General features: G+C 35.0%; 1 protein-coding gene across 2 annotated transcripts; it reads right to left on the reverse strand.

Annotated features, from left to right (window-relative positions):
• Positions 1-1,607: 1,607 nt before the first annotated feature.
• LOC128217969 (HMG box-containing protein 1-like) lies at positions 1,608-16,723 on the reverse strand. 2 transcript variants are annotated; one of them, XM_052925451.1, is made up of 13 exons: positions 16,686-16,723; positions 15,820-16,037; positions 15,362-15,426; positions 14,569-14,812; positions 13,149-13,346; positions 12,542-12,687; positions 12,075-12,186; positions 10,751-10,908; positions 10,334-10,472; positions 9,957-10,011; positions 9,392-9,567; positions 5,911-6,046; positions 1,608-5,689 (listed from the first exon to the last, which is right to left on the reverse strand). In XM_052925451.1, the coding sequence occupies exons 1-13, from the start codon at positions 16,698-16,700 to the stop codon at positions 5,675-5,677; spliced, it is 1,677 nt and encodes a 558-aa protein (XP_052781411.1). In that variant the 5' UTR covers positions 16,701-16,723; the 3' UTR covers positions 1,608-5,674. The 2 variants fall into 2 exon arrangements, with proteins under 2 accessions (XP_052781411.1, XP_052781410.1); XM_052925450.1 differs by lacking the exons at positions 1,608-5,689; positions 5,911-6,046 and adding an exon at positions 6,064-8,832.
• Positions 16,724-22,840: the final 6,117 nt, after the last annotated feature.

The raw sequence follows: 22,840 nt of genomic DNA on the forward strand, positions 1-22,840 counted from the left end.
GGAACTCGTCGAATGCATAGCAGAAATACTATTTGTGTTGACTTGACTGTTTTCACTTCCGAAAAAGTCAATGTTATGATAAAACAATTAACCGAAACTGTGACCTCACCCAACACCCGATAACAAGGAAGCATTGTTGAAACTTGTATTAATCTGTCCATATGTTTGATATGATATTATAATACTATAATAATCTGTAATTTACACTCCCTAATTGGACGTTTTTCTTCGGGTTTTTTTCTCATGTCGTATTAATCAAAGTTAAACTGTGGTCAACGTGAACACCCTCTAAAACTCATCTAAAAACAGTTTCAATGTCAGAAGTATTTCGTTTAAAGCCAGAATTGTGCGAAATTTATACCAAATTTGGAGTACACATCATGTACACGTCAAAAATCAACCGCAACAAATCCTTGAATAATTATAATATTCATCTCAATTGCAAATATATAAAATTATATATATATATACATTTCATATGCATTTAATTTCATATTTGTTCATGTACGTTAGTGTCTTGGCCATATCGATATTTATGCAATGTGTAAATGGCCAAAGGCAAGATGCCGATTTGCCAATAAAAACTTGTAAGAATTTTTATGTGTTTAATGTCAATTTCAAGGTTTTTGCCGTTGCTATTTGAGTCAACGAATTTCTCAATCGCATAAAATTCTTATTAATCACTTTATTCAAGTTTTGTTTAATGTTTTAAGAGAAGTTCACGTTATTAAATAACAATTTAATGTGAAGTGATGTTTCATAGTATGAGTTAAAGTATTTTATAACCCAAAACCTTTTCAAAGTGCCCCGCACCCTTAGTTTCCATAGCATCGTTTACTAGAATACAATATGGTCGTATATTCACAATCTGTATCTTAAATGATCGACATAGATGACTTTTTAATATCAACAACTCTATTGGTATTTAAAAATACAAACCCTGTTCATGAAGAACCACCCTTGCATATACCTCAAATACTTTTGTATAAAAATGAACCAAGAATCAAGGGTAAAAGGTCAAAGAAGAAAGGTCAATAACTTCAAAATACCTAAGACAGAGTTATGGTTCCTGTGCACTGTACTACTCCTCCATAATATATATGTATATATGTGTGTGTTGAACTGTGCACTGTACTACTCCTCCATAATATATATGTATATATGTGTGTGTTGAACTGTGCACTGTACTACTCCTCCATAATATATATGTATATATGTGTGTGTTATTGTGCACTGTACTACTCCTCCATAATATATATGTATATATGTGTGTGTTGAACTGGGCACTGTACTACTCCTCCATAATATATATATGTATATATGTGTTTAGTTCAATTTAATATCTCAAAGATGTATAGAGAATGAAACTATGTGCAACAACTTTGTGAATAAGAGATGGTCGACTATTGGTTATTGCATTAGGCACTTCTCTTCTTTTCCAGCTACCAATCACCCAAGATTCCTGTCAACATATTGAAAGGTGATGGAGAAATGCTACCCCCAAACTTGTGTGACCGACATAAACACACATGCCTTTATTTTCAAAATTAAATTCGTACTAATACAGCCTTTGGCAGGGGATAATTATATCAGCATACAACCATCACTCATGTTTCGTATTTTTATTTTATAATATAACGTTTCACCATTACAAGGTTATGATATATAAAACGTTCACATGTCATCAAAGACGAACAATAAAATTCACTCTTCATAAAATCTTTCAAAAATAAATTACAACAAATTCATACTTAAAAAGTGTAATTAGCACAAAGCAATGCTGCCTCTTTCTGAGATCAGAATACAGACTTAATAAAGACTCAAAATATCTTTGTTATATTCCAACAAATACAATCAGTTGCAGATGATATGCTAAGTACTTGTATGCATCATACTTTCTTTACCTTCTTTTAAGAGAAGTAATTTCAGTAAAAGCATTGCACTACAACAATGAATAACAATGCTTGCAACAATTATGCTTGTCAATGTACAGTTATATATAATAAACATCATACAGGAATCATGATTTTTAGCGGATAGGATAATACTATTGACTTTTACTATTATAATTAGCAAGTATTGCAAAAAGGTGAGGAGGAATAACCCAATACAGTCTTACTTATTCTTTTTTAAAAACATCAATAAATAAAACAAAGTTTACCTTATATGTTTCCCCAATATTTTGTTTATACAGAAGATACAGTCAATAACAAAAAGAATGAGCACTTTTAATAATTATTTACCCAGAAATAGTACATTTGTGACAACAATTGATACTACATTCCAACCCATATGTTTCTTAATGGACATTAAACATGAACACTTATGGCTCCTGCATTTGTCTATTACAATCATTTTCATAAAAATGAACGAACATGCAAGTTATATGGGAAGACAAATATAAAGTGACAAAACATCAAAAGGAACAGTACAAATACATAATGAATGCCCTTAAAATATATTATTTCCCAACAAAACACACTTTCCATTACTTATCTACTGTTTTCAAGGGACTGAAATAATGAACTTATCTTCAAAATGGACACATTTGAATTTGTGACGCTAACAATTTACAACACATCAATTCTGATGTTTGCTCTAACAATTTCAAACGAGACTACTACAAACAGTTTATTCTAATGCTCCTATGTTATTGTAAGCTGATCAAGGGCAATAACTCTAAAATTGCTCCTTCGTAATGCTTAGCTGATCAAGGGCAATAGCTCTACAATTGCTCCTTCGTAATGCTTAGCTGATCAAGGGCAATAACTCTACAATTGCTCCTTCGTAATGCTTAGCTGATCAAGGGCAATAGCTCTACAATTGCTCATATGTTTTTGTAAGCTGATCAAGGGTCATAACTCTACAATTGCTAAAATGTTACCATAAGTTAATCAAGGGCAATAACTGTACAATTGCTCATATGTTATGATAAGCTGATCAAGGGTCACAACTCTACTATTGCTTGTTCGTTATGATAAGCTGGTCAAGGGCAATAACTCTACAATTGCTTATATGTTATGATAAGCTGATCAAGGGCCATAACTCTACCATCACTCATATGTTATGATAAGCTGATCAAGGGCCACAACTCTACAATTGCTCATATGTTATGATAAGCTGATCAAGGGGAATAACTCTACAATTGCTCCTTTGTTATGATAAGCTGGTCAAGGGCAATAACTCTACAATTGCTCATATGTAATGATAAGCTGATCAAGGGTCACAACTCTAAAATTGCTCCTTCATTATGATAAGCTTGTCAAGGGCAATAACTCTACAATTGCTCCTTCATTATGATGAGCTGGTCAATGGCAATAACTCTACATTTGCTCAAATGTTATGATAACCTAGTCAAGGGTCTTAACTCTACAATTGCTCATATGTTATGAAAAGTTGGTCAAGGGTCAAAACTCTACAATTGCTCCTTGGTTATGATAAGCTGGTCAAGGGCAATAACTCTACAATTGCTCCTTTGTTATGATAAGCTGATCAAGGGCAATAACTCTACAATTGCTCCTTCGTTATGATGAGCTGGTCAAGGGCAATAACTCTACAATTGCTCAAATGTTATGATAAGCTAGTTAAGGGTCATAACTCTACAATTGCTCCTTTGTTATGATAAGCTGATCAAGGGCAATAACTCTACAATTGCTCATATGTTATGATAAGCTGATCAAGGGCCACAACTCTACAATTGCTCATATGTTATGAAAAGCTGATCAAGGGCAATAACTCTACAATTGCTCATATGTTATGATAAGCTGATCAAGGGCCACAACTCTACAATTGCTCATGTTATGATAAGCTGATCAAGGGTCATAACTCTACAATCGCTCATATGTTATGATCAGCTGATCAAGGGTCATAACTCTACAATTGATCATATGTTATGATAAGCTGATCAAGGGCCACAACTCTACAATTGCTCATATGTTATGATAAGCTAATACAACAAACTCAAAAATAACAACTTTTAAAAAAGACATTCTTTAAAGTGATCAATATATTATGAAAAAGAATACCAGCTGTAATTTTTAAATTTGATGATGATGAAGCCAGTTTATTCCCTATTTTATGAGATCATTTGGAATGTGCTGCCGTAAGATGACTACCAAAATTGCTGCCTTTGGTTCTGGATGTAGTTTACTAACAAAAAGTCAAATACTACTTAATACACAAACCGGTCTAAAAATAAGGCCATGGATGTATGTAACAATATTGAAAACATTTACCGGTACTATTTAAAGAAAAACTATAATAACTTGCTTCTTACTGGTGGTGATGGTGATGCTGAAAATAACACAAGAGCAGTATGCAAATGTGACAAATATTTCTTTGATTGTCACTTATTTTAAAAAACCTTGGTTAATCTTGTACATCAAAGTTTAAAAATAAACATATTTTCAACTCCAGCCACAGTTAATAAACAGTTTGTTTGGCCATACCCACAACCAAATCTTTTTGAACATTTTAATATATTTCTCTCGGGCGATCACAATGAAAAAAATGTTACAGGAAATCACAGGTTAGGAAGTAAAAAAATAACCTTCCCACCGCTGAAAATGTGCACCAGGATGGGCCAAACAAAGCCTATTTTAATTGTGGTCTAAAAGTACTTATATAATGTCTTCTAATACTTGTTTTGAAATGCCTTTTAAGGAAGATCTGACTTTAAAATTAATGCAAGCTCTGGTCACAAAGTTCACAAACTATACCTGTTACTGGAACACAATTTTTAACTTTTGACACATCTTCTACTAAAAAAGATTTATATATAAATATCAAAACATATTTAATCTGGAAAATCTATCCTATTGTATTACAACTGGAACAGTAAGTACATTAATAACAATGAGATCAATAACTGCTGCAACAATATTATAAATAACATTTAAATTCTATAAAATATACATAAAATTGAAGTTGTAAACAGCATCAAGAAATATCAGGCATGTATACATGTACCCAACATCTTTTACTGCAAACAACAATATCAAACTTGAAGATGTTCCAACACCTACATAATAGCTTAAAAATAAAATAACCGAAACAAAAAACAAAACAATTTTTAACTTCAAGGGAATGCTTTACACATAGAATTAGATTCTACTGATAATAGATCATGCACAATGAAAGACGTAACGCAAGACTGTTATTATTGTCACTGCCCCCAAGTTTATCAAAATAAATACTCCAAATGTGATGTAGTACAAAATATTGCACCAAGTTGCAGTAGGTAAGTTTCCTGCACCATACGCCACAGTTATCAACAATGTTGTGACAAAGGACTAACAGCGTACATGCCAACTCCTACATTGACTGTTACACTAGGTGGGGAACACCTCTATAAAGATATGTAAAAATAGCTGAATTTGATTGTGGTAAAGGCTTCCATTACTAACTAAATGGTCTTACACAACTGTGATTAACAAAAGAATCAGAAGAGACTCCCCATATTCATGTATTTAAAGAGTATAGAGGGGTCATATGCCCATGAGTATAGAGGGGTCATACGCCCATGATAAGCCCCATCTATCATCCTGCCCTGGATCCATCTATGACACTTCAAGCAGTCAAATAAATTCTGTCTTCAATCCATAAGGCATTACAGTGTTCTTCTTCTTACTTCTGTCCTGCAAGCTCCTGCGAAGTCAACTCAAATCATCTCAAACTATGACCTTGGAATCTGAAAATGGACAAAGCAAAACAACTCATGCAGGACACTTATGATACATCCATTTAACATAGACAAAGGTTAAGGAGTATCCCTAATTTGCCCATTTACTCCATATTTTGAGTGAGAACTTCCAGAAAAATATAGACAAAGAAACCAAAATGATATGGTTGTAGAAAGACTTCCTATATTCTACATCTATGCCTGTAACTGACACTAAGACTAGCACATACCTCCTTTTTCCTCTTCCAGCAGTCTGGATGTTTTTTCTTCTGTTTGTCAGCCAGATATCGGGCCCGCTCCTCGTATACACCTCGCTGGGACACAGACAGCGACTTCCAGTGCTCACCAAGAATCACACTGATAGCCCTGTCAAGAGTGGGGGAATATACAAAACAGTGCTTTACAGAATGTAAGCGGGACTTGATGTAATGCAGGAATTTTGTTTAGTGATTTATGCTTCTATCCTATCATTCTGATCTTCATTAAAGTTTAGTTATGGTTTTTATTTCATTGGATTTTCAAACCTTTCCAAGAATGAAATAAACAAGAGCTGTAGTAAGACAACGCGCTGGACTACGCTGCTTTGACTTAAAAGTGAATACAATAATGATGTTTGTGCCTATCAAAAGCAATAAATTTTTTTTTTTTAAAAGTTAACAGTGACCATAACTCTCGGGGCCCCAAAACACAATCTCATGAAAGGTCTCTATAAACGCTTTATATATACCAAGTTTGCTCGCAATACGTCAACCATTACTAAGTTTTTCAATACCAACCATTTTTCTTTTAAAAGTAACTTTGACCTTTATGCAATCCCATGAAAGTTTGGTCACTATATGTCAAATCTAGCTAAAATTATTCGATACATAAGGTGACTTTGATGCTGCGTTCCCACCAGCCCACAACAATGACGCAAGTCATTCTAATAACTTATTTTCCCTTGGTAAACATCTGGTTAAGAATATAAAAATGTGCCTGTCAAAAGAAATAAAAAAATAAAAAAAAAGGTAATCAAGGGCCATAATTTGTATTTAGGGTTACTGGTTAATGGAGTTACGTAACCTTTTATTAGATGGTCGTCATTAACTGTGCGAAGTATTAAGTCAATTGAATGAAGGGTATAGATGTTTTTTATTTAATATCCAAACTTGCCCTGCAACTTCAACCTAAGTTCTTAAGTCAATCAGGGGCCATAACTTGTATTAAGGATAATATGAAGTCATGTCACCTCATTGTGTGACGGTCCTGAAAAACTGTGTTAAGTATTAAGTCATTTGAATAAAGGGTATAGAAGTTTTAAATAAATTTCCCCACCTGCCCTAAAACTTTAACCTAAGGGGCTATAATTTGTATAAAGGATAATATGGAGTTATCTAACCTCATTATGTGATGGCCCTGGACAACTGTGTGAAGTATTAAGTCAATTGAATGAAGGGTATAGAAGTTATTAATAAATATCCCAACCTGCCCTAAAACTTTAACCTAAGGGGCTATAATTTGTATAAAGGATAATATGGAGTTATCTAACCTCATTATGTGATGGCCCTGGACAACTGTGTGAAGTATTAAGTCAATTGAATGAAGGGTATAGAAGTTATTAATAAATATCCCAACCTGCCCTAAAACTTTAACCTAAGGGGCTATAATTTGTATAAAGGATAATATGGAGTTATCTAACCTCATTATGTAATGGCCCTGAACAACTATGTGATGTATTTAGCGAATTGAATGAAGGGTATTGGACTTAAAAGTGAAAATCCCAACCTGCCATAAAACTTTGACCGGACCCCGACGCGAATAGTATATAGCCCTTCTTACTCTTCGAATAGTCAAGCTAAAAAAGTACAATCATTTTTATGGCCGCATCGAGGTAAAATACATACATGTATCATTTTTGGATCTCATTAAACGACTTAGTTACTCATTTTAATGACTCCCGTATCTTATTAAAATGACTAAGTATCTTGTTTAAATGACTAATGTATCTTGCTAAAATGACTTAGTAACTCCTTAAATGACAATATTAAGATGGCTGCATAGTGGTGAAATACTTATTTTTCTTTTTAAAAGACTTAATTACTCGTCATAATGACTACCGTAACTTGTTTAAATGACTAAGTAACTCCTTTAATGACAAGATACGTAAGTTGTTTAAACTAGATAAAAGTCTTTAGCGAGAAACACAAGTCATTTAACAAGTTTCAAAGTCACTTTAGCGAGAAATGAAGATGTTTTAACAAGATAGGGAATCGCTTAAATGAGATGTAAGTTATTTCAACAATATAAAATGTATTTTTCCAATAATAAATGTATCCAAGTATCTTTATCAGCCAATAAAAATAGCTCTGAAGTCATCATAAACCAGATACACCGCAATGCAACGTAACCAGGTTTTTCATCAGGTCATTTAGACTTATAGCTTATTAACTTTATTGTATTTCTTCAGCAGCCTTTCCCTTCACTTTTATGAAAAAAATACATAACTGAAAAATACTGTAGTTCAGTATCTTAATTAGTTTCATGACCTTGACCTCATCCCTCTCAAAAGCAATCCAATGATGGCTCTTCACATAAGCTACCTACATACCAAGTTTTATCACTATCCATCAATCCTAACAAAAGTTGTTTTGCAGAAACCATTTATCAATTCTTAGTAACAGTGACCATGACCCTATCCCCTTAAAAGAAATCCAGAGTTATTGGTCGGAGACCATTTTTTAAATTTTAATAACTTTGACCTTGACCCTCTCAAAAGCAGTCCCAAGCTAGCAGTTCACATGAGCTAGGTACACACCAAGTTTCATCACAATCCATCAATCCCAATTATTTTTAGGAAACCAATGTTAAAGGCCCGTCTGCTTAAATGCTAGTTCACCTATTGACATCCTCATTTTTATAACCTGGTTTTGGTTAAAAACCTGGGTAAAAACAGGTGCACCCGGTGTTATAAATGTACCACAAATTCACACACATCTACAAAACAAATAAAACCAAACTTTGCCTTAGCCATGCATAAAACTTCTACATGTATACTGGTCCAATTATATTTATATTGAAGATGTACTACACACAACAGAGAGAGGTACACGACTACATGTGTAAGTATTAGTTGTATCACAATGACTACCATACCTAACCTTGAGTCCTGAAACCTAAAACATAATACTTACTATGTTTACAAACGGTATCTCATAAATGCCATCAAACGTGACTAAATCCTTCAAGTCAGATACAACAAACCAATGCATATCTGATTTTTTCAACAGGCATTTTGATAATTATTAAAGGAAGAGTAATGGGCTCTGTTGTAAAGTACACGAGCGTATTGTCTTTGGATACATGTGTACCAAGTTGCAGTTGAATATCTTGCAAGGTTTTAGAATTAATTTGGCTAAACTTAACGATTTAGCAAAGCATGAAACCGACAACACCAAGTCTTTGACATTACGTCAAATATTTTCTTTGAAAGACAGACAACCTAAAAAGTCATTCCATAACAAGCCTGTTTCATTAAGTATTACATATATTGAGTTTAATGCTAGTTAATTTTTAATCATGTCAAAAGTGCCAGTTAGTTGGACTTCAATGTATACAGATGAACTACTTTCCGACACATATTAAATCAGGGATAAATAATAATTGGAAACCATGCAAGTACTTGTTGCAAATCTAGAATTCCAACAACAGTACATACGATATAATATAGCTCACCTATTATCTCGCTTAGGGAATTTCTGCATGTAGCCCAACCTGAACTCCTTGGCAAACAACAGGAAGGCGTTCATGGGTCTCTTGGGCTTGTTGAGTGCTGCCTTGCCGGCCGGTCTCCTGCCCACTGGTTTCTTTGAGCCTGGCGGCGGACTTTGGTCAGATTCCTTCTTGTGTTGCTGAAATGTAATGCAATGTTTTATATGCAAGTTTTAGAAGCAATGTATGAATGCATAGCAAATAAATGCAAATTACGGGTTATAAATGCACAAAGCAAGAAACAAGAGCTTCATTATTACAAACTTTATACAAGTTATACATGTATCAATCAGACCAAGATTCTGACTTTTGTTGCTACAATGTTGACATACAAGTGAATACTTCTTCCAATAAAGACATTATTTTTTGTCCCTTCTGGGTAAATAACTGTATTTGCATTACAGTCCGCTCAGGTGAAAGGAAGTTAAAAGTTGTCCTTGCATTAATATCATTTTTATAAAATGGAAGTAAAAATATCATTATTACATTAAAAATTGCAATTACTATTTATGAGAAGTTATATACTTACTTTCATACTGCTTAAAGCAAACACAGCTGAAGTGTCCTCTGGGGTAAACTCAAACCTTACAACAAAGAAATGTAAGGGGAATAAAACATTAAATTCAATTCAATCAAAACCTTCTTTAAACAGCTGAGTGTCTGTAACCTTTAACACCTCATTTTAGATGTCCTATAATAGTGTATTGTATACAACATGGACATTTCAAAAGATAGACAACCAGACTTCCCCATGTTTCTAAAATAGATTTTATAATTGATCTAGATAAAGGGCTGGGTTCAAATGAGTGAAATTCCTACTTTTACCCAGAAATGCAAATTTCAATGTGTTCAAATTGCAAAATGGTATAGTACAAGTATAAATCTTTAATAAGAAAAGCAACCCACTTATCACAGCTCTTAAAGATCTCCTCAGTAAAAGCTGCATCGCTGTGAGTCGGGGGCAAACAGACGTCTCCTACACACAACTCGCTGCATGGTATCCCATAATGCACAACTGTCTCACAAGGGTCACATGACGACCAACCTGCAAAGTGAAATTATCCATGTGAAATTACAATTAAACTCAGAACAAAACCAGACCCTCTTATGGTTAACTGTTTATTTACAACATGGTTTGGATAATCAAATTTACATATTTTTGATCATTCTACATCAATACCTTTCAGATGATGGCTGTAGTAAATGGCGACACAAGGGACTGTGCAGATGCTACCTTCATAACATATATAGAATACCTAAATCATTGTTTACCTTAAAAAGCAAGAAATCAATTCAGTTTTTTTAACCTCATAAAATTCTTACCTTTATCTTTTACAAAAAATGGATGGTCCCTTTGGCAATTTGCCAGCAAATCAGGCTGTCCATTGGCAGATGAAGTGAATGTTATCTCCAGCTCTGATTGGTCAGTATCAATGATGACATCATTTAATGTTTTCACCATCAGACCATCTGGAGCATATCTGTTAAATATATTTATTAGTATAATGCTGTTTTAAATGTGATTGCTAGACCTTGGCTGTTACATTACATGCACCTGTACATGCAGTAGTTTTAGCTAATGGAGGAATCTGATAGTAGTTCTGAAGGAGTAAAGACATTGGGAACAGGCAGCGTGTTTCTGATTCTAATTTTGAGTCCAATTGATGATTCACAACAAACGCAATGTACAAGACCATTCACAAAATTCTTAAAGCAGTGATTTTTATTTTAATTTTCAAAACCACCTGTGGCTTTACAATTGGGAAAATAAGCGCTTTAATTCCCAAAATTGGGAAAATACAATGAACATTAAAATGGTCATTTAAAATAACCATGCAGTAACAAAGACACCTATTAAAACTGTTTCAACTCTCTTTAATGACAGTTACTATCATCAAAACATGTAAAACATTATTTTTGTGCCAAATGATCCCTACTAAGCATTATCACTTTCTCACCAAACAAATTGCAATTTCAGCTTTCTGGTCTTGTGATATGTTAATTAAATGCAAGATCTTAAAAAAACACAATAAACAAAGTTACACTGAAATCATACATAAGTAACAAAAAACACTTTTGTTGAGTCTTTTAACGTGGTATTTGCTATTATGTGACATATTTATGATTAAACTTTCAAGTTGAATGTTACATTTTGCTATAAGGTAATGCTATCACTTATCATATGTTATTATTTGCCGGAAAGTTGAAGTCAAAACGTCGTAAATTGTAAAAAAATTGATCAGTGTCATTAGATGAATTACTTGCGTCTCGGTGATGATGATCAGAAACGGTGTATTTCACGGGCCTTATCCCGAGCGAACCGGTTCCTATTATTGTTGCGCGTTCGCATCATGTTTAAAATGCATTGTTTTACGAAATAAAAACAAAAAGCACAATTCATATTTGTATTTTTTATTAATTTCTGGGGGGAATTGATTACCTTTTTTGGGGAAAATATGACTATTTTTTGGGAAAATTGGACGATATTCGGCAAGGGGAAACAGCCGTTATTCGGCGGTAAATTTCAGGAAAAAAAATCACTGTAAAGGAATAACCTTTTGATTAATCTATATGGTAAATCATTTAACATAACCTTTATACATTGAGTATATCGAAATATGCATTTTTCAACAAGACAGCTCCATACCTGGATGGCACATAGTTGCTGGCAGCCTTCTGGGCCAGGTCTTCCTTTTGAGCAAGTGTGTCCACGAGCTGCCAACAACTGTCATGGCTGTCCAGAAACCTCACCTGCGTCCCTGTACAATAGAAGTAGCCAATGAATTGTATATGTGTGGCATTCTGTAATCAGGATATCTCTACTTAAAGTTCCCAAGCAAATGCACATCAATGTCCATGCATAGAACACAACAAAATTGTCAAATAAAACCAGAATCTATAATTATTCAAGTTTTCTGGTATGATATTATTTTGTGAGGACCCTAAAAACATAAGATATTAAAACTACCCTCAAATAATGCAAACTAGTCGCATCATTCAATGTGTATGAAATGGTTTTAAAAGATTGTCCATGTCCATGTTAGTGTTTATAATTAAGACAATGTTATAGCTACTTTTGTAATCATTTTCTTTAAGATAATTACAGCTACCTACCAGCAATGAAGCACTGCCAGAGTGCTGTTGGCCAGGAGTGGGACCAGGTGCTGGTTGTCATGGTATCAGTTTCATCAGGGGAGACAGACAGAGGTGAGCTAGTGGATACCCGTGGGTCACTGCCGTCAGGGCCTTCTGACGAGCTGCTGTTATGCATGAAACACACACACTGTGACACACAAGAAAACCCTTCTTCCTTGCTTACAAGTCAGACGTGTGAATACATCACAAGGACGTTTCATCAAATATCATAGAAGCGATTGTATAGCTAGGTGAGATTTTCCTAAGTGCAGAAGTATCCTTGATAAAATGGCCATCACTTGTGCAACTATCTAGCAAGTGCTTGAGAATTTCTAATACCAAGATCAATTTAATATGTGTATAGTATTTAAATAACATGAAAGTTTTCAATGAATTAAAAGAATATAAAAGCCATTTAGCACTTACTCTTGTTTGATGTTTCCGCGTTGTAATGATTGTATCCAAAGGTTATATTAGGGAAAAATTCCACACTTGAATTTAAAATCTATTATCATACAGTTGTATTGAGTTGTTCAATATCATGAAACTATATTTAGCACCAAATACATAAATGCTTGCCAGATACCTTTCAACATGTCCGGATTTAGCAGTTTGAACCGGTTTAACGTCGGGCAAGGATGCTGTAGGACCATCAGTGGACACATGAGATTGACTGGCTTGCACACCCAGCTGTTCCCTGTCACCAAAACATTCACTTGTATCTCCATAATAGTCTTTCTCACCCTCGTCCAACATCTTCACCAGAGATCGAACTATTTCAGCACTGAAATATGGATTTTAAAAACAATTAGTCTAAACCAATCAATTTTAGATGGATTGAGAAGCGAGATAAATGGTGTCATGATTTGTTCTGGATTCTGTTTCCTGGGTAGAAGCCAGGTAAGTGGTTTAGTGTCCTTGAACCAAGGACCTCTTTGATAAGAGGCTGGCAGTATTATAGTATAAATGTTACTTAAGTTGGCATTCTAGCAATAAGTAAATATAAAGAATGACATGAATGCTAATACATTGTACACTCATTTGTAGTTCATCTAAAATGTGCTCCAGGTATAACTAGAGCTGTCACAGGAGTGACGAATACCCCCAAATGCCGCCTGGACACAAGAATGGCAAACCGTTCCTTTGAAAAGAGGCCATAACTCCAAGGTTACTGCACACTGCATCTTCTTTTATCATGCATGTATTGTTTTATTTAAATCTGTTGAGTAATTTAGAAGTTACGTTGCTGACAAGAAAAACTAGCCTTTCATGAGTTATCGTCCGGAAACTGTTTTTCTGTTTTTAGTAACAGTGACCTTGACCCCACCAGCCCCAATATCGAACTTGACCTGTATCTTCTGATGTTACACCTGTGTACCAAAAATTCTTCAAATCTGTCAAGCTTTTCATGATTATCGTCTGGAAACGGTTTTTCTATTTTTAGTAACAGTGACCTTGACTTTGGCTCCACCAGCCCTAATATCGAACTAGACCTGTATCTTCTGATGTTACACCTGTGTACCAAAAATTCTTCAAATCTGTCAAGCCTTTCATGAGTTATCGTCCGGAAACCGTTTTTCTATTTTTAGTAACAGTGACCTTGACCTTGGCGCCACCAGCCCTAATATCGAACTTGACCTATATATTCTGATGTTACACCTGTGTACCAAAAATTGTTCAAATCTGTCTAGCCTTTCACGAGTTATCGTCCGGAAACCGTTTTTTTATTTTTAGTAACAGTGACCTTGACCTTGGCCCCACCAGCCCCAATATCGAACTTGACCTGTATCTTCTGATGTTACACCTGTGTACCAAAATTTTTTCAAATCTGTCTAGCCTTTCATGAGTTTTCGTCCGGAAACCATGAAAACTGACAGAGCGACCGACCGACCGGCAAGCTCACTCCTATATACCCCCTCAAACTTCGTTTGTGGGGGTATGAAAATATTTCTATTTTATTTTCAAGGTGCATTAATTTCATTCTACAATTAAAATCTTCAAATCACCTAGGTGTTTTATCCCAAGGAGGTTTGGGCTTTCGCATCAAGGGACTCTGTGGACTGGTCGCTATTATTGCCAACTCTGTGAGCTTATCCATCCCTGTTGAATGTAGACTGCTTGACGAAAATTCAATCCCTGGACTGGTTGTTATATTTTGACACTCTGACTGGTTTAAACTGTTTTTCACTGAAGGAAGGCAAAGGGCAGTTAGATCCAACTGTTTGGGTACATGGCGATGAACGAAACTTCCTGAAAGGTAAAATTGTAATACACGTTTTAATTATTTGGTATGAATTCATGCAATTAAATAACAATGGTTTAGCTTATAAACTGAACTAATTCCTGTCAAGTAAACATTAAGCCTAGGAATGTAATCTGAATTTGTTTAAAACTGTAGCCGTTCATTTTTATATGTAACGTAAAAAGTTTACATAATTATCACAAGACTTTATAATTTTCTTTAAAAAATAAGTGGCTTACACTCGAAGAGACACAGTTTCTACAATCTGAACTAGGAATCATATGCATGTTATCCATAGGGGCCAAAAGTGTGACCTTGACCTTTTACCTTAATATAGTGTGCAACACAATTCCTTTGTTGAATTAAAGCTTAAGGAAATTAAAACTGTCAAATAGTCATTAATCATGACAAAGTACAGCCCGAACAATGAGAGGGACCCTCTGAGCCATACAAACAAATCAGACAGAGTGATATCTATTTATGTCTGCAGACGACAACATCGTTATAATATGCAGTACAAGTACAAGTATGTTTTTTTTATATCTTCAATAACATACCTGAATATTCAAAATTGGTGTCATCACATTTGGTCCTCTCACGGTGGTACTTCAAACCATTGGCACTAAAGAGGAAAATATGGTCATCAATTTAACATTGTTGGTTGGTTTTTGCACTACTTTTTGTCAATCTATTTTTTAATCTAAAATGATATTAACAGAAGCATTAATACAAGGGCTGGAAACCGATTGCAAAAAAGTAAACCATGTGATATCAATACTGACCACAATATACATGTAAACACAGAAATACATCAACTAAGGTTATTTTTCACAGAATCTATCATCCTTATTGACATGGATTTCCATTGTTCTTTTTTAGACTCTTTCAGAAATGACATGTATCAGTAATCTACCATTAAGAATACAAACATGCATGCAAGTAATCCATGAGTTTTACTTAATTTAAGATTTTGTCTGAAGAAGCATGAAAATGTCACAACACGTATGAAAAATACCTTTTAAACTCTTTGAGACATCTCCTGCACTGAAACTGTGGATGAGAGATATTGTGAGTCTGGCGGTGGTACTTCAGACCAGGGGAACTTGTAAACTCTTTGTTGCACATTGGCTCGGGGCATTTCAGTTTCTTAGTTGGGCTGCCCACATCTTGTGTCTTCATGAACTCTTGCATTCGCTCTGTTTTCACATGTGGCCGCTTCGAAATGGACATTTCCTGCAAACAAAAATGACCAAGTCAATAGCAGCTTTTTTCAATTAATGATATACCGGTATGGAATGAAATTCCAATTTTGCCAAATAAGCAAGAATGCTTTAAAAAATAGAAAAATAAAAAATATATTATAAAATTTGTTAGTTTTAGGAAAAGGCCAACCCTTCAGTACAAAACAGTTTAAGCGTGGGGGTCCAATTTTCTCATGAAATGTCAAATGATCAAAAAATGAATAATGGGGATGGGGAATTTTATTTTCAACTTTAAGAGTGTGTGTGGCTCGAACAGACGCTTCAAAGGCACAGCGCTCAATCTAGGTACTGAGCTAACCATGTCATTGGGTCTGCACCACACACACTACAATACGTCATTAGCATATATAGGATATTTTCAGTGCAATACATTTTGAAATACAGTTCTACATTTTTAAAATGTGTTTGCCAGATAATTAAAATATTGAGCATCTTCAGAAGTTCAGTGACAGTGAGTATAAAAAAGTTGTTTTCAAGCTCATTCCATTGAATCAGAAAGTAATGTGTCAGTAAAACACAAACAATCCTAAGAATGGAAAACAAATTATGAAAGTAATTTATATGACAGTTCTTAAAACAACACAAAATACATGTTTACAATACTTGTAGTAAAACTTACTCGACCTGACGCCATCTTTCAAGGCCACAATATCGTAGTGAAATTTGATTGGACGCTAGGCCACATCATTCGCGATTTGATTGGATGCTCGACTAACGTGTTTAAACAGTACACACAACTCTTCGTCACGCTCTGTTTGGTGATTTAGGTAAGTACTATGGAAGAGCATTAGTGTTATATTTAAAAACAAGAGCTGTCACAGAGACATCGCGTTCGACCGCTCCGCCGTTTTTAAAGTTTTGGAAAATTAATAGGTATTTGTAAAATTAGATTACATGCAAAGAGTTATCTACAGTGGCGGTCCAGGACTTTCTAAATGGGGGGCACACCTACATGTAATTATAAACATATAAAACTATTTTTAATGCATTACTTTAATCATATAATGACATGGAATTCTTATGTGTCGTCGCTGTTAATGATGTTTTGCAGATCAATTGAATTAAAAAGATAGCAATAACTGATATAAGATAAACCTTTCAAAAAAACTATCATGCCAGTTTTGGAAATCGTAACGGGGTCGACGGATTTGAAAGCAAAGTTGTTGACCACTCGGCCACCTGAGACACACATTTATGACGTAAAATAAATACTGTCTAAACCTACAGTGACTTAAGTATATTGAATGCATTTAAAGATATTGTACTTCTGATGTCATTTATGTTAACTGAAGTAAAAACAACTTGACAACAAATTCCAAAAAAGGTTTCAAAGAAATTATTCTGTATTAAATTACAGAGGCTCTAATGTGAAACCGACGTTAATAAAAGCCGAATTGGAAAGTTTCAAGGCGACAATGTTTTGAATTTAAACTTGTTAAATGCACCGTCATGCACACACAGTGTATCTTGTTGACACACAATTACATTATTTAAAGCAATGACGAACATACAATGTGCACATGTTAACAGTTTAAAATGACTGATATTTCTGGTATAGGATATATTCTGAAAACAGTAAACTTACCCGTATAACAGCAGCTAAATTTGTTTACTTTTGATCAGCTGTCTGTGAAAAATTGGGTGCCGATTTACCATTATCAAATGTTCGGGCCCCGATGTCATTTTCATGAGACATTTTCGTGTCGTATACTTTATTACACTTTGAAATTGGTATACCATAAATAACGGAACACGAGCATCAGGTTCAATTGTATATTTGCTGAAATATTTATATAAACTTTAAATTGTGACAAAACAACTTATCTGTACAGTTAAATCCATAAAGATGTGCTCCAAAAATATTACTTGCCGGTCAGCGGGAGGGGGTGGGGTGGCACGGGCTCTCTGTGACCCCCTGGTAGAACCACCACTGATCTACATTAATTAATTCAGTGCGATGGGTGATTGAGAACACTTGTGTAAAGTTTCAAAGTAATACATGAAGAAGTGGCTGAATTATTGACTTATGTACTCGTATATATGCAAAACATTTACCAAATTATCTTAGTCTAATAAACGGCAATTTGGTTCATGATATGCACGATAGAGTTATCTAACCGTAACAATGTTCAAGTAGAGTGGGTGTCTACAATTGAATTAAGCCCCAATCACTGTACTACTGTGTGCATTATATGTATTTTCCATGGCCAAAAGATTAAGATAGGTTCATCCCAACGCGGTTTATGCAGCACGTGACCCGGCGCGAGGGTTGGGATTACATGTAGTTTGGTGCGAATTCACTATTGCGTTGATGTTTCATATTTTTTAAGTGGCATTTAACCTTACTGACTATTTTTTTCTTTAGAATATCAAACACTCCTACCAACAATCTAGCATAAAATAACTGTGATTTACTGCAGTATAACGATATCAGAAAAACTCGGATGCCTGAATAATGAGGCATTCAAGATACAAGAAACTTTATTTAAAGTCGGGTATGTGTTAACAAGAACCATTAGCTCAATAAACTATTTTCCGACATGAATAATAGACATACATTACATATCAAATAAAAATAACAATGAGTTTGTGACCTGGAAATAAAAGTGATTTTCTGACATTGTTAAACTGCAGCATTTCATAGTTATTTTATGGTTGGTTTGAGTGAGTGACCCCTTTTAAATATTTTAGGTTAAATGTGTTGGTAAAAAGTCTATCTTTTTATTAATTAAGTAGGTTGGATTGATGGGGAAATGTATGTAAAGTTTCAATTCAATACATTATGTGTTTGGTGAGGTATTGCCTTAAACGTGCTACGTACATGGACAACCTCATCCAAGGTGTTACTACGGCATTGTTCTGTTGTACATAGTGCCAATTAAACCCCAGTCTCAAATAGAGATAGATAGATATCTTTTATTACTCCAAGTTGGAGAGCATTTTTTAACATATATACATATAACGAAGGTTAATTACAACAGTGTGTATATAGATTATTGCAATATACAATTATAAATATTATACAAATGACATAATACAAAAGAGATAATAGTACAGTCAACATGCAATGATATTAATAGCTTGTATATAGTTTGTTACAGTTTGTAAAGACATTTTAGAGACGGTACCAATTCAAATTCAAACTAACATATAACATATTATACTGCACTATCGTATCTAGCCGCAGCTCTATATTACAGCCAGTGGCAAGGTTATCTTAACGAAAATCGAAAATTAAGACATTTAAGCCAAGGCTAATACGTATGATATCGGCACAGCGTTAACGTAGTAATCTAGGCCCCAATTTCTCGAAACTTCTTAAGCTTAACAGGCTTAAGTGACTTATTTCAATTAACCCAAATACATACTTTAATTTGATTATGATAAATAAAAAAGGTTTATGTAATTATATTAAACGTACTTCCTATCTAAAGTATAAACATCTTTAAAGAAGTTAATATTTTGCAAATTGTTGAAAAACAAAAATAGTGAGTTTAGCTTAATCCTTTTATAGGGGACATAAGAAGTTTCGAGAAATTGGTGCCTGCACAATGAAGTTGCCAGGTTCAAATAGCGAAGACTTCTACCGTTGTTGTCAGTAGAAATTTTCAAAATGAACTGACACTGTTCGTTGCTATTGATGTTTAATATTTAAAAGAACGAAATTTGACTCAAATCACATAACGCATCCCAAACCAGCTTTTTTTAAACCTCATTAGCTGGGTAAAAGCATAGTGCGTGTTTTGTAGCATTCTCCGTAAGTAAACCGCATCGGCTACAGCGCATAACAACGTATTTTGAAGCAGCTGTGTGAAGTTAGCTAAACATACCACATTGGACATTGGACATTCAAAATCGAATGTTGTGCTGGCACGACATTGGACATTCAAAAGTGAAAGTCGTGCTAGCACGACATCGGACATTGGACATTCAAAATCGAATGTTGTGCTGGCACGACATTGGACATTGGACATTCAAAATCGAATGTTGTGCTGGCACGACATTGGACATTGGACATTCAAAATCGAATGTTGTGCTGGCACGACATTGGACATTCAAAAGTGAAAGTCGTGCTATCACGACATCGGACATTGGACATTCAAAATCGAATGTTGTGCTGGCACGACATTGGACATTGGACATTCAAAAGTGAAAGTCGTGCTAGCACGACATTCGACATTGGACATTCAAAATCGAATGTTGTGCTGGCACGACATTGGACATTGGACATTCAAAAGTGAAAGTCGTGCTAGCACGACATTGGACATTGGACATTCAAAATCGAATGTTGTGCTGGCACGACATTGGACATTGGACATTCAAAATCGAATGTTGTGCTGGCACGACATTGGACATTGGACATTCAAAAGTGAAAGTCGTGCTAGCACGACATTGGACATTGGACATTCAAAATCGAATGTTGTGCTGGCACGACATTGGACATTCAAAATCGAATGTTGTGCTGGCACGACATTGGACATTGGACATTCAAAAGTGAAAGTCGTGCTAGCACGACATTGAACATTGGACATTCAAAATCGAATGTTGTGCTGGCACGACATTGGACATTGGACATTCAAAATCGAATGTTGTGCTTTCACGACATTGAACATTGGACATTCAAAATCGAATGTTGTGCTGGCACGACATTGGACATTGGACATTCAAAAGTGAAAGTCGTGCTAGCACGACATTTGACATTGGACATTCAAAATCGAATGTTGTGCTGGCACGACATAGGACATTGGACATTCAAAATCGAATGTTGTGCTGGCACGACATTGGACATTGGACATTCAAAAGTGAAAGTCGTGCTAGCACGACATTGGACATTGGACATTCAAAATCGAATGTTGTGCTGGCACGACATTGGACATTGGACATTCAAAATCGAATGTTGTGCTGGCACGACATTGGACATTGGACATTCAAAAGTGAAAGTCGTGCTAGCACGACATTGGACATTGGACATTCAAAATCGAATGTTGTGCTGGCACGACATTGGACATTGGACATTCAAAAGTGAAAGTCGTGCTAGCACGACATTGGACATTGGACATTCAAAATCGAATGTTGTGCTGGCACGACATTGGACATTGGACATTCAAAGTGAAAGTCGTGCTAGCACGACATTGGACATTGGACATTCAAAATCGAATGTTGTGCTGGCACGACATTGGACATTGGACATTCAAAATCGAATGTTGTGCTGGCACGACATTGGACATTGGACATTCAAAATCGAATGTTGTGCTGGCACGACATTGGACATTGGACATTCAAAAGTGAAAGTCGTTCTAGCACGACATTGGACATTGGACATTCAAAATCGAATGTTGTGCTGGCACGACATTGGACATTGGACATTCAAAATCGAATGTTGTGCTTTCACGACATTGAACATTGGACATTCAAAATCGAATGTTGTGCTGGCACGACATTGGACATTGGACATTCAAAAGTGAAAGTCGTGCTAGCACGACATTGGACATTGGACATTCAAAATCGAATGTTGTGCTGGCACGACATTGGACATTGGACATTCAAAATCGAATGTTGTGCTGGCACGACATTGGACATTGGACATTCAAAAGTGAAAGTCGTGCTAGCACGACATTGGACATTCAAAATCGAATGTTGTGCTGGCACGACATTGGACATTGGACATTCAAAAGTGAAAGTCGTGCTGGCACGACATTGGACATTGGACATTCAAAATCGAATGTTGTGCTGGCACGACATTGGACATTGGACATTCAAAAGTGAAAGTCGTGCTAGCACGACATTGGACATTGGACATTCAAAATCGAATGTTGTGCTGGCACGACATTGGACATTGGACATTCAAAAGTGAAAGTCGTGCTGGCACGACATTGGACATTGGACATTCAAAATCGAATGTTGTGCTAGCACGACATTGGACATTGGACATTCAAAATCGAATGTTGTGCCAGCACGACATTGGACATTGGACATTCAAAAGTGAAAGTCGTGCAAGCAGTTAGCACATTTAAATCAATGTATGACATGTTTGATGAATGAATGTTTTTTTTACTGACTTTAAATTAATTTTGATTGCATGCATTATTCGGATTTTTTGTTTGTTTGAGATATTGTCTTGAAATTATTTGAAAAGGGTCAGAGATTACAAAGCAATGAACCATTATAAAATTTATTAACACCAAGAGTGCATTGTCATGACGATTCCATCGCAATATTTGAAACTTAAGCATGATTCAGATATATATGATGTCACATATGCAGAGAAAGATTCAAATGAATATACTTATGAATGGTCGTGGATTATATGTAGACAAACAGTGATAATGCTTTCAAAATGGCATATTTTTAATAAGCTTAATTGTTTACACACCACTGCTACACATCTAGTACCATTTATAAAGGAAGTGAAGATAATTATATCCACAGTATATAATGACATATGGAAAATATAGACATGCATTGATGATTCCTACAAGTATAAATGTAATCGTCCGTACATCTTTTTTATCTGGTTTTACGTAAACACAAAAAATATTGTCAATGAGTCGATAAAGTAACCTATTCCTGCCTGTCGACTTGTTTTTTTATCGACTCAGTTAGTCGAACATGCTACGTCGTCTTCATTTGGTAAAGTTTATATGAAATAATTGTGTTCGATAAACCTTTTTGATAAGTCGACAGAATTACACAAAGCGTTTTATAATCAATCGCATCGACATTAAAGAATTCAAAATGACGTCTTCATCACATACGACATAAGTTCTTATAGGT

Source organism: Mya arenaria, chromosome 14, assembly GCF_026914265.1.
Source record: "Mya arenaria isolate MELC-2E11 chromosome 14, ASM2691426v1".
Taxonomy (NCBI): domain Eukaryota; kingdom Metazoa; phylum Mollusca; class Bivalvia; order Myida; family Myidae; genus Mya; species Mya arenaria.

What these genes read in the sequence shown, in the direction of transcription:
- LOC128217969 (XM_052925450.1), bottom strand. An exon ending in CTGGCAGTGCTTCATTGCTG is followed by an intron (nt 12,187 to 12,541) that starts GTAGGTAGCTGT and finishes TCTATTGTACAG; the next exon opens with GGACGCAGGTGAGGTTTCTG. An exon ending in AGCAACTATGTGCCATCCAG is followed by an intron (nt 10,909 to 12,074) that starts GTATGGAGCTGT and finishes TATATTTAACAG; the next exon opens with ATATGCTCCAGATGGTCTGA.